At 30.4% G+C, this 13,208-nt stretch overlaps 1 protein-coding gene across 2 annotated transcripts; it reads left to right on the forward strand.

Annotated features, from left to right (window-relative positions):
• Positions 1-4,125: 4,125 nt before the first annotated feature.
• On the forward strand, positions 4,126-7,561 carry LOC109796721 (phosphatidylinositol 4-kinase gamma 5). 2 transcript variants are annotated; one of them, XM_029271090.2, is made up of 3 exons: positions 4,126-4,384; positions 5,059-5,251; positions 5,341-7,561. In XM_029271090.2, exon 3 carries the CDS (start codon positions 5,357-5,359, stop codon positions 7,238-7,240), a length of 1,884 nt encoding a protein of 627 aa, XP_029126923.1. In that variant the 5' UTR covers positions 4,126-4,384; positions 5,059-5,251; positions 5,341-5,356; the 3' UTR covers positions 7,241-7,561. The 2 variants fall into 2 exon arrangements, with proteins under 2 accessions (XP_029126923.1, XP_020212070.1); XM_020356481.3 differs by having other exon boundaries at positions 5,059-7,561.
• The last annotated feature ends 5,647 nt before the right edge of the window (positions 7,562-13,208 follow it).

Raw genomic sequence — 13,208 nt, forward strand, 5'->3', positions numbered from 1 at the left:
TGTTATAGTCTTGCTTTCACTCCATCTTTTGTCTTTCCTTTTATGTTTAGCAATGCACCAATAAGGAAGATTAAATAATATTGACCGTTTCTTCCATATATTTTTCTCAGTTGACTTCTTTTGTGTCTTTCCAAACACAATGTTAATATTTCTCACCTACTCATATACTTGTTCACCATTGCGTGGTGTCGATGCAACTTCATCCTCCTGACATCCATTGAATGCTTTCTTCAATCTACAGTATGGATGACTACAAACTAGAAACTTGCGATGCCTAGTGTATGCAATCTTTTGCCCATGTTTCAATTGGGTATAACTTGTGTTTTCTTCATATATAGGGCATGCATAATGACCCTTCACACTATAACTGCTCAAGTTACCATATGCTGAAAAATCATTTATAGTGCAAAATAACATTGCACGCAAAGTAAATTTTTCTTCACGGTATGCATCAAAGACCTCCACTCCTGTTTCCCATGACAATTTCAAGTCATCAATCAATGGACTAAGATACACATCTATGTCATTTCTTGGTTGTTGGGGTCTTGAAATCATCATAGACAACATAATATACTTTCTCTTCATGCATAACCAATGAGGCAAATTGTAAATGACCAACAAAACTGACCATGAACTATGTATACTACTTAAGTTCCCATAAGGATTCATGCCATCTGTAGCTAGTCCAATTCACAAGTTTCTTGACTCTGCACCAAATTCTAGAAATGTTTCATCAATCCTCTTCCATTGCGAGAATTAGTTGGATGTCGAAGAAGTTTGTCACATATTCTACCATTTGCATGCCATGTGAGTTTTTTGCATCCTCTTTAATGGTAAACTATATTTTAAACCTAGGTATTATTGGCAAGTACCATAACACCTTAACAGGGGGACCCTCTATTTCTTCCTCACCACTACTTCCATTAGCTTTCTTTTTGAACCGCGACAACCCACATGTCAAACACACCTTCAATGTAGCAAAATCATTTGTGTACAATACACAATCATTAAGGCATGCGTGTATCTTCTTATACTCCAAACCCATGGGACATAGTATCTTCTTCGCCTCATAGTTACGATTAGGTATCGTGTTATCTTCTAGAAGCATCTCCTTCAACAACTCCAACAATTCTGTGAAACTTTTATCAGCCCATCCATTTCTTGCTTTTAAACTAAACAATCTTAAAGTGGCTAATAATCTTGTAAAGTTATTGCATCTTGGGTACAATGGTTGCTCTAAATTAGACTTCAAGCTATCATACACATGTGTTTTTCCAAAATTTTCTTCACCAACATCATGTATCATGTCCTCTAGATTATCATTCATCCCTTCAAAAAATTTTGTTGTTGACATAGTTGGAATGTCTAAAATTTCTTCGTGTCATGTTCATATTGTATAACTCTTCACAATACCAAAGATAAATAGGTGATCACATATTTCCCCAACTACCTAACGTATCTGATTCAGACAATGAACACATGGACAATAATATGCTCCTTTGATAGGTTTTGCATTTTCTCTAGCAAATTGCAAGAACTCTTCAACTCCATTTTTGTACTCTTCACTAATGCGACGTGCATTCATCCAACATCAATCCATAACTATGTAGGTTATAATTTCATGTATATCATGCACATAATACTTTTAAAAATAATAAAGTAAGTTAATTTATTAAGACAAACTATTGACTCAGTTATTCATAACTCAACTAAATCCTAAACCTTAAACCCTAAACCCTAAACAGCCCTAAAAAAACATATACAGAGGGAGGGTAATTACAATATTTATCTTGCCAAAATCTGTAAGCAAATATTAAAAATTGTATTTCAAAATTAAAAATAATAATATTGTTTCTAGAATAATCAAATTCATGAGTAAAATTAAAAAAATAAATTATCAAAATATAAAGATCAAAATTAAATTAAATATTTACAAATATTAAACAAATTTAAAATAGAAATAGGAAGAACTCTTGTTTCAATTTGAACTAGTATATACTTACTAATTGTGCTTTAATAAATCATTCTTCATATATCACTATACTAGCACACATTCCTCTTCTCAGCAAAAATTACAAGGCAATCAACGAAGTGTATTATATAAAAACATATTTAAATTATATATTAAATTTATGAAAATTAGGAACATATTTAAATTTAAATTTTAAAATTCACCATCCCTCATGCACCATCACTCAACATTCCCAACTTACCCCCGTACCACAACTTTAACCAAATCAATTTCAGATAATTTTCAAGTATATTACTTTGAACAAAAATATAGAATTTCAGATGTAGAAACATAAACTCGTGCGTCCATTATATTCAAAGAAAACTCAAAATGGAAGCAAGCCAATACTAACCTCAAATCGTTCAAGTTCTTCGCTGGAATCCAATCGGTCAGAAATCCCCGGAATCATCTACAGATAACGAGAAGTCCTTCGTCAGAAATCGCCGTCACTCAAAACACCCACACGTACTCCAGGAACCCTTTGCCGGAAATCGCTATCAGAAGAAACGCCCAAAACTCAGATGTAATAACCTCGCACGCGATTAAGACAAGGCGCCCAGAGGAAATAAAAAGTTTTTTTACGTCGGACTACATAGGGGTCCGACGTAAAATTTGAAATCCACGTCGGCTATAACTATTGTTCGACGTAGATTTTCAATTTTACGTCGGACCTCTATGTAGTTCGACGTAAAAAAGTTTAACTTATTTTCAAAATTGTCACCGTGTCTTTTTTATGTTGGATATTTTTATGTTCGATGAGAAAATCCTGACGTAAATTCTATATTTTGCACTAGTGATTATCCTATTGTTTATTTATTTTTATTTTTAGAACAAGTTTAGGAAAATTTAGTTTTCCCACTTTTAGTTATTTTCCAAGAAGAAAAAACTGTATACAAAATAAGTTGTATTTTTGCATCAACAACTTCAATTTTTAGATATCTGTTTCTTTTACTGAAGCTAAAAATTTAAACTTTACAATTATTTTAAATAACTTTCTTTTTAAAATTGATTTACTATATAAAAATTATTATTTTTTATTATATCCAAATAAACTTAAATATCTTAAAATTACTTTTTAACAAAGTTATCATAACAAAATTTAATTATAATTATAATTTATTATAATCATAACCAATTATTCTATAATGAATTCTAATAATAATATAATATTTAAATATATTTTTAGTTTTTCAAATTTAGGATAAATTTATTTTTAATCTCTCAAATTTAAAATTATTATTTTTAATCTTTATAATTTTTAAAAATCTTGTTTTAATCTCTCAAATTACCAAGAATACATCTGAAAGTGACAGATTGAGACAATTATATAAAATTATCTAAGTTTAATGTAATGTTTTCATTAATAGAGATATCAATTAAAAAAAATTGTCAGAAAAAAAATTATTAATAAATATATCAATAGAGATATAAATAAATATATTTTATACAATACTATTTGATAGATTTTTTTAACAAAATTTGAGAGTGAGAGCTAAAATAATATTTTTTAAAATTTCAAGAATTAAAAAAAATAATTTTAAATTTAATAAATAAAAAATAAATTTACCTAAAATTTAACATATTAGAAAGATATTTAAATCATAATTTAATTTTCACTTTCTGAAGCAGCCTTTTTTATTATTTCCGTTTCCTTCTTACTTGTTATGTCCGGCTATATTTACTTGGACGGGGAAGAAAAACTCGGAAATAGATCTCCTGATTTTGGAGGGGGAAAAATAGGGTAACTTTACACATTTAGACCATTGGATTTGTAATAATAGATCAGATTGTGACACATGTACATTTAAGTTAAAATATATTTTGTACACGTGTCACAATCTGATCTATTATTACAAATCCAACGATTGAGATGTGTTAAGTTACCATAATTTTGATATCTCAAATTTCAGAGGATCGCATCCCAAAAACTCCCAATTCATTCGCTGACATTAGATGTACGTAACTTTCCAATCCCTTGACTCCACGTGGCAGTCATCCCTCCGCTGACACCGCAAAGATCTCACGGTCCCCGTCCATTTTCCAGACTCTTCCTTGGTCAGCGTTCTAACCAGGGTTAGTTTTCTAACCAGGCAGGCTTCACGCGTTGGGTTAAAGAACATTCTGATCCGATGCTGAGGAAACAACAGAGGAGCAGAGGGTTTCATAGTCGCTCGGAAACGAATCAGGCATCTGAGTCAACTCGGACGACTCCCTCTTCAGCACTTATTGTCTTAACATGTTCTTTCCTTAACTTTCCCGATTCCTCCTTCGATTCTCTCAACATTGCGGAAGCTCACTCCCCCATGAAAATTTTGTGCCTCTCGTGTTTCTTGGAGGCAATGACGCCGTTGAATTTGGTTCCATAATCATGGGGTATTTTCATTTCCCTTCAATCCTTCTTCTTTTTCAGCTCTTTCTAACTATGTTTTTCGTTTTCGTTTCTTTAAGATTCTTTCGGTTTCTTTACGTTTTCGGTTAGCACCCGAACACGGCTATTGAATTGTATGAAAAAGCATTCTTTCCGGATTTTGTGTTTTCTTACGTTGCGAGGCCTTAAATGCTTGTTATTCTGTTTGTTTATATGTTATTGTTGTTGTTGTTGTTCTCAATTTGTTAATTGTTGTTCGTGGTTTTGTCATAATGCTTGGGATTTTGTTTGTGTGAATTGGATTTTAATTCAGAAGAGTGCACAGTGCACCAATACCCTTAGTTTTCTAAATGGCGTGAAATTGCCTCTTCATTACTTCGTTTTTGAGAAGAACCATTAGGATTGAGCTAGTAGTAGGAGTTGAGGTATTAGGTACGAGCCTTGTTGCTGTTATTTCTTTCCTACTGATATAAAGAAATTACTTTGTTGTGATTGCATGGGGCTGCAAGTTATGTAATTTGTTTCTTGCTGTTATTGGTTGAGTGTTTAGTTTTTTTACTACAAATTAATTGAACATGATCCGTTTTGTCTACTAGAATATTTTGTTTATTTCTTACATTAGTTTATCTTTCTTGCTGTGATTTGTGATGTGTTGTGAATTTTGATGGAATCTCTGCAGAGTTTTGTTCTACCATCTTCGCATGATGGCCTCAATGTAGTAGTCAGCTAGAATCTGTCCCCATTCTTGGCATAGTCCTTCACTCTGGGAGCTTTAGTAACATTGGATTCTTACCATGTGATTAATGATCATTGGGGAACAAGACATTGGTCTCAATTGCCACTAGCACTGGATTTGGCAATCCTTTGGGGAGGTAAGAAGCTTTCTTCCACTGCAACCCCTGGTTCCCCTGCAAAAGTCATCTAATCACACCCCGAAGTTCATGTCTCATAATTTGGACAGTCCTGTTCAAACCCAGATGGCTGTGACCTTATTCAGGAGCCCGCTTGGCAGGGAGTACCATGAGAACAAGAGCATGGATGGGAGGCAACCTACTGGTAGGAGACGTGTTTTTGTGCAAACTGAATCTGGGTGTGTCCTGGGCATGGAATTGGATCGTAGTGACAATGTGCATACTGTGAAGAGGAGGTTGCAGATTGCCCTTAATGTACCAACTGAAGAGAGCTCACTAACTTTTGGGGATATTGTCTTGAAGAATGACCTTAGTGCTGTTCGGAATGACTCTCCCCTTCTTCTCACACGGAATCTTATGCACAGAAGCTCATCCACTCCATGCCTATCACCCACTGGACGGGATATGCAGCAAAGGGACAAAAGTGGTCCTATTGAGATATTAGGGCAATCAAATCGTCTTGATAGAATGAAACATATGGTCAAGGATATTGTGGAGGCCATGAAGCAGGGTGTCGATCCAATTCCTGTTCATAGTGGCCTTGGAGGTGCATACTATTTCCTGAACAGCAGAGGTGAGAGTGTTGCAATTGTGAAACCAACTGATGAGGAGCCTTTTGCCCCTAACAACCCAAAAGGTTTTGTTGGTAAAACTCTTGGACAGCCTGGTTTGAAACGATCAGTTCGGGTAGGGGAGACAGGGTTCCGGGAAGTTGCAGCGTACCTCCTTGACTATGATCATTTTGCAAATGTGCCTCCAACTGCTTTGGTGAAGATTACTCACTCAATCTTCAATGTCAATGATGGAGTCAATGGGAAGAATACCCGAAAGAAGAAGTTAGTTAGCAAGATTGCATCATTCCAGCAGTTCATACATCATGACTTTGATGCGAGTGACCATGGGACATCTAGCTTCCCTGTTAGTGCCGTGCATCGTATAGGGATATTAGACATCAGGATTCTTAACACGGATAGGCACGCTGGTAATTTGTTAGTTAGAAAACTTGGGGCTTTTGGTCAGGTGGATTTAGTTCCTATTGATCATGGGCTTTGCCTGCCAGAAGCTTTGGAGGACCCGTATTTCGAGTGGATTCATTGGCCTCAGGCTTCAATTCCATTCTCTGAGGATGAGCTCTCATACATTGAAAATCTGGATCCTGCTCGAGATTGTGAAATGTTAAGAATGGAATTGCCCATGATCCGAGAGGCTTGTTTGAGAGTCTTGGTACTCTGCACGATTTTCCTCAAGGAGGCTGCTGCTTATGGTCTGTGTCTTGCTGAAATTGGTGAGATGATGACTAGGGAGTTCCGCAGTGGTGAGGAGGAACCCAGTGAACTGGAGGTTGTTTGCTTGGAGGTGAGGAAGTTGTTGGTGGAGAGGGGAGAGCCATTTCCCAGGGTTGATTTGAGAGATGATGAATTTCAGTTTGACATAGACTGTGATGAAGTCGGGTCAGATTACTTTTCAAAGATGGCTATGGATGATTCTCTAACCAGAGCACCTTTTCAACTGGGACATGAAAGTGGGTATGGTCGCACTCCACTTTCTAAATTGGATGAGAGCATTGAAGAGGGAGAAGAGGAAAGTGATGGAGATTATCCTTGGGATTTTGTCACTTTTCCCAGGCAGGAAACAATCCCAACGGTTTCAAAACTTTCTGTGTCACTGAAAAGTACTATGTTATGTGAGACAAGCCAGAGACACCAGAAATATTCAGGAGGAAAAGCAGATAGTGGTTATTTTGGGAATACATCATCTGGTCATAGGAGTGCCAATGAGCAGCTTCCTGCTAGCACAAGCTTTGTGAAGCTGGCAGATATGACTGAGGATGAATGGACAATGTTTCTGGAGAAGTTTCAAGAACTGCTGTATCCAGCATTTTCCAAAAGGAAATCCATAACCTTAGGTCAGAGGCAGAGACAGAGGCTTGGTACTTCATGCCAGTTTTGAAGTTTAGCAATACTTGGGTACGATAGCGGGACTATAGAATGAAAAATGTAGGTTTTGTAGGTTGTTATATTAATATACATCTGGTTTATGAGATTTGGATGATGCTGTAGTTGAGAGGGTAGGAAGATTTGCTGTAAATATGCTTGGCATCAGCTAAGTGGTAGGCGGGAGTAGAATTGGTTGTATTTTGATCTTATGATCTCAATTTTCCTCCTTTGTTTCTGTTCACAAGACTTGTCCGATAAATAATTTCTAGGATAAAATGGTGAAATGGAAACTATGTATATAATAATGAATGCCTTGTCCCCGGTTTGCGTTTAATTAATCGGTTTACTCATGCAATGTACATAGATTTAATTAATTTGAATATAATAAAATATTTTTTTAATATTTTATATGATTTTAAAAGATGATGCAATTATATAAATTTAATATTAACAATTGAAAATTTTTATGTTCAAATAACTAGTAAAGAATCTCCTTTCATTGTTTCAAAAATTTTAAATAAATATAAAAATTGAAATGTAACAACTTGATAATTATCTTTGTTAAAGGGGAGAGATAAAAATAAGGTTTAAATATATTTTTAGTTTTTTAAATTTAAAGTAATTTTTTAGCTTAATTGTGTTTTTGATCCCTCAAGTATTGTAATTAGGGATGGCAATGAGGTGGGTCGTGTATGAGTTTCATAATATCCGTTCCCGTCCTTTTGAGTCAAATTCATCCTCGTACTCGTTCCTGTCGGTTATATAATTTTTATTCTCATTCTCGTCCCTATCAGGTATACCTGTACCCGTACTTGTCAATTTTTTTATTTTTTATTTTTTGTAAAAAAATTACAATATTTTTAAATTATTTTTCTATTATATTATAATTATAATTGAGTTATTTCTTTATCTCATATTTATAATAAATAATTACACATAATAAAATATTAAAATTCTTTAACATAATTAAATCGAAAGTAGGTATTAAATTAATAATGGGAACGGGGACGGGTACGAGTACAGGGCGGGTAAATACATACTTGTACCTGTACCCGATTTAATATATCGGGTTTTACCCATACTTGTACCTGGTCAAACCATTCTACATCAAAGTCGGGACGAGTTCGACTATTATCCACGGTACGGGTATATTTGTCATCCCTAATTGCAAATGTGTAATTTTGATCCCCAAAATTTTAATTGGGTAATTTTAGTCTCTAAAGGATTGCAATTATGCGATTTTGGTCCTTCAATTTTTAATTGAACAATTTTAGTCCCTCAAATATTATAATTGTGCGATTTTAGTCTCTCATTAAAAATTTAATAATTTAAATATATATATATATACAATATTTTAAAATTGTACAATTATTTGTCTATTCAAGTTAACGCATATTATAATTTTCTTCAATGTATCAAATGATATATATTTATTTTTAATATATAAATAAAATTTATATATTATTATTATTTTTATAATATTACTGATAATTTAATATCAATAATATTATTAGTATATTTATATATAAACTAATAATTTGATAATTGTAATTTATTATATATTAATATACTTTTACAAAAATATAAGTATATTAATTAGAAATATACATATCTTTTCTTATATATTTATATTTTTTTTAAAATATATTAATATATACTAAGTCATATTTATCAAATTATTAGTTTATCTATAAATATACTAAAAATATTATTGATATTAATTTATCAATAATATTAAAATACTAATAATATATAAATTTTATTTATGTAGTAATAATAAATATATATCATTTGATATATTAACAAAAATTATAATATATGTTAACTTAAATAAGCAAACAATTGTATAATTTTAAAACATTATATATATATATATATATATATATATATATATATATATATATATTCTAAAATTACTAAATTTTTAATGGGAAAGAGTAAAATCGCACAATTATAATAATTGAGGGGCTAAAACTGTTCAATTAAAAATTAAGAGACTAAAATCACACAATTACAATCTTTTAAGAACTAAAATTACTCAATTAAAACCTTGAGGATCAAAATTGCACAATTACAATACTTGAGGGATCAAAAACACAATTAAGCCTAAATTTATTTTTAGTCTCTTAAATTTAAAATTATTGTATATAGTTTATACAATTTTAAAAAATCTTGTTTTAGTTCTTCAAATAACTAATAACATATTTGAAAGTAATAGATTAAGATAATTTGCATCAAGTTTAATATAATATTTTCACTAATAAAAACATAAATAGATAAATTTTATGTGATGATATTTACAGATTTTCTAGCAAAGTTTGAGTAAATTGATTAAAACAAGATTTTAAAAAAAAAATACAAGAACTAAAAAAGTCTAATTTTAAGTTTGAGAGACTATAAATAAACTTACCCTAAATTTAAGAGATTAAAAATATACTTAAGTAAAAAAAAAGTATACAAATAAAAAAAATTATATATATATATATATATATATATATATATAAAGAAAGATGTGAGAAAAAAATATACCACTATAATACATATAATACACTTTATTATTGTGTTATATTTTTGCTAAATATATTTTTATTTTGATACTATTATATATATAGAGTAAATTAAAAAATCTTAGACTAACTTTTAAAGGGATTGATTTTAATTAAGTTAAAAATTATTACCTTCATTTAAAATGTACTTCGTTCTAATTTAGTCATTTTATATGGTGTATACTTTTTTAAGGATTTTTAATTAAAAGTATATTCAATAAATAAATTACTACAATTATTCAAGTTTTAGAGTATACTTTTTTTTTAATGATTTTAATTTAAATTATTTTTTGAAAATTATAGTAAATATGTAAGCTTTAAAAAACCATATTTAATTTGACATTTTTATAATAATAATAATATTACTATTAATTAAAAAAGTATAAAAAAATAATCATATAATTATTTTTTAAAGATTGAGTTTATAATAATAAGAGAGCATTTTAAAAAAAATAATATATATATATATATATATATATATATATATATATATATATATATATATATATATATATTCAACCGAGCTAAAAAACAAAAAAAAAAAAAAAAAAACTCTTCTTTCTAAATCAAAAGCATATTTGTGCAAAAATATGTTAATTAAATTAAATAATATGTATTCTTTTAAGATGAGTGTAAACCTCTTGAAGTGTTATGTTTTCGGATTAATAAAATATTTATGTTTGAGTTTTTCTCTTTATTAATATTATATTATATAATTTTTAAAGAAATATGAAATATGAATATCATTCAATTGGTCTAATCTTAAACATTATTATTTATGTAGTTAAAAAATAATATTATTTAATTAAATTTTAAAAAACTAATCTTTGAAAGGTTTAAAGATAAAACTGTAAAAAAAAAATCTAAAGATAATTTAAAAAGATAATAATTTTTAGTGTCTTTATATATTCACTATAATTAAAAAGAAATATTCATTATATTTGATGTTAATTTAGATAAAAAAAAATATTTAAACTTTTCTTCAATTGTTCATAAATTATATTATGGACGAGTTTTTAATATTTGAAAATTTTGTTACATTTCATCGCTTTTTTTTCTTCATTTTTTTGATAATGTTAATGTATTTTAATTCTATCTAATTGTTTTTGTCAATTTTATTTTATTTTATTTTTGGAATTTATATAGTCATCAAATAATAAATTCATTTACTTTTTTATTTTAATAACACAAACAATAACAATCAAATTTGATACATAACCAATTGTCATACAATTGTTTCTTGCTAGATCACACACATACTTCTAACTCTTATAACATAAATTTAATACTCTTCTAATATACAAGAACACAAATCCTCAAATGAGAGAATATAAAGAAAGAAAGAAATATGGATCAATTGAAAATAAAAATATTGTTAAGTCAAAAGACGATCTTAGATATCTCATTTTTTTTAAGTTTTAATGATAACACTACGTCTTTTGACAAGAAAGCGTTTTCAAAAAGTCGTTATTTCAAACTTTGTAAGATAAAGTGGCGTCTGTAAGATGAAGTAAATCATACGAAGGATACAATTGTCTGTCATGTTCTTAATATCCATTATTTATTGTGTGACAAACATGTTTGAATTTTCAAATAAATGCTTTATACCTTAATAAATCGAAAGTCGTTGTCTTGGAACTCACATTTTGTTAAAGGTGTATAAAGGTGTGTAGAGTATCATAACAAAGGACAAAGATCCTGAATCTCATGAAAAAAGAAGCACTAAAAGCATTGCATCCTTGATGTACACTAACTTTGTTTCCTACTATTCCCACTTTACTGCTCTACTCTGATAAGTAGCCTGATCTATCAAAGATAATGAGTATGTTTTGGTGAAAGACATTAATTAAAGCATTTAATGCACCATTGGATACTTTCTTTCTCTTTAGATCAGATGAAAAGAGTAAGACGAAACAGTTCTATGAATCAAGCTTAAGAAGCTACAACAGTCATCTCTTTCGAAGTTACTATATAAGAAGCTCTAGAACTCAAAAGAATAGAAAAAGATAGCGAACACATACAACTCAAAACAAAACCACATGCATAGAAAATCTCCTTCAAAAGATCTCTTGCAGTTAAACTTTTGTTGTAATCATGTCTAAAGAGGACAATAACAACAACCTTGTAATACCTTTATAACCATTGTTATATGGTAGAGCCTATAGAGGCTTTTTTGTAAAAGAATAATTGGGGTTGAGCCTAGAGAGGCTTATTTGTAAAAAGAACACTAGGGTAGTAACTTGAAGAGGCTAGTTAAAAAGCACTTGTGTTAAGCCAGAAGTGGCTTGATGAAAAAATACTTGTAACTTTGTTAAAAGTTATTGGAACTCAATCTAGTTGGATTGAGAACTAGATGTAGCCTCACTAGTTGGGGTAAACTAGTATAAAAATTGCTTGTGTTCATTAATCACTCTTGCTAATGCTTCTTCTATCGCATATACTACTTCAATGACTTGCAAATGTGCGATTTTGTGATATATATTATTCAACCCCGGCCCCTTTTTAGTGTCTATCTTTTCTCCACAGTTTGATATCAGAGCTCAGTCTTTAATGGGGTTGAGCATCTAAACATGCTAAAGGAAAAAGATTCAGATGGGAAGTAATGAAGGATAATATCTACCAAAAAGAGCTTCTCTTACAAGACCCCCAACCTTTAATGGAGAAGACTACCCATACCGGGAGAATCGAATGGAAATGTACATTAAGTCCACCCAATATCCATTATGCAAGATTATAACACAAGGTGATGTTGCTGTCACTAAGCCTAAGGATCAATATATTTATGAAGATTACAACATCCTACAGAACAACACCAAGGTGCGCTATCTCATTGCATGCTTGTTATCCTGAATTGAGTACGACAAGTTTTGTAGCTACTTTATAACCAAAGAAATGTGGGATGTGATAGTGTTGCCGAGTCACTATCAAAAGTAAACTAGATTTGTAATATAGGGAACAATCTAAGTCATTCTTCACGAAAACACAAACACTTTTAATTTATATTTTATCACATAATTAACAAGGGGATTTTAATATTTCAACAATATTTAATCAACAAAATACAGAATTAAGATTTGAAAATTCAATCGGAGAAATATCGATTCAAGGTTTCAATCCATACGAAAAAATTTTCATAGTTCAACAATAAATCTGAATTCTCAATCAACCTAATTCAACACGAACTTAATCAAGAACGTAGATCTAAATCTAGATCTATGAATTCCATCAAAACATAAAACGCAATCATGATCTTACAATTTTAATAAAATTCAAGAATGGTGAACAATTGAAGAAGTCTAATAGTTTTGAGATCATTGGGTACTCAGACTCTAATTTTGTTGGATGTTAAGATAGCTAACACTCTGTGTCTGGATACATATTTATGTTGGTTGGAGTAGCTATCTCTTGGAAGTTTGTTAAACAAATTATTATAGT

This window comes from Cajanus cajan, chromosome 5 (genome assembly GCF_000230855.2).
Source record: "Cajanus cajan strain Asha chromosome 5, NIPB_CcT2T_4, whole genome shotgun sequence".
Classification (NCBI taxonomy): Eukaryota; Viridiplantae; Streptophyta; class Magnoliopsida; order Fabales; family Fabaceae; genus Cajanus; species Cajanus cajan.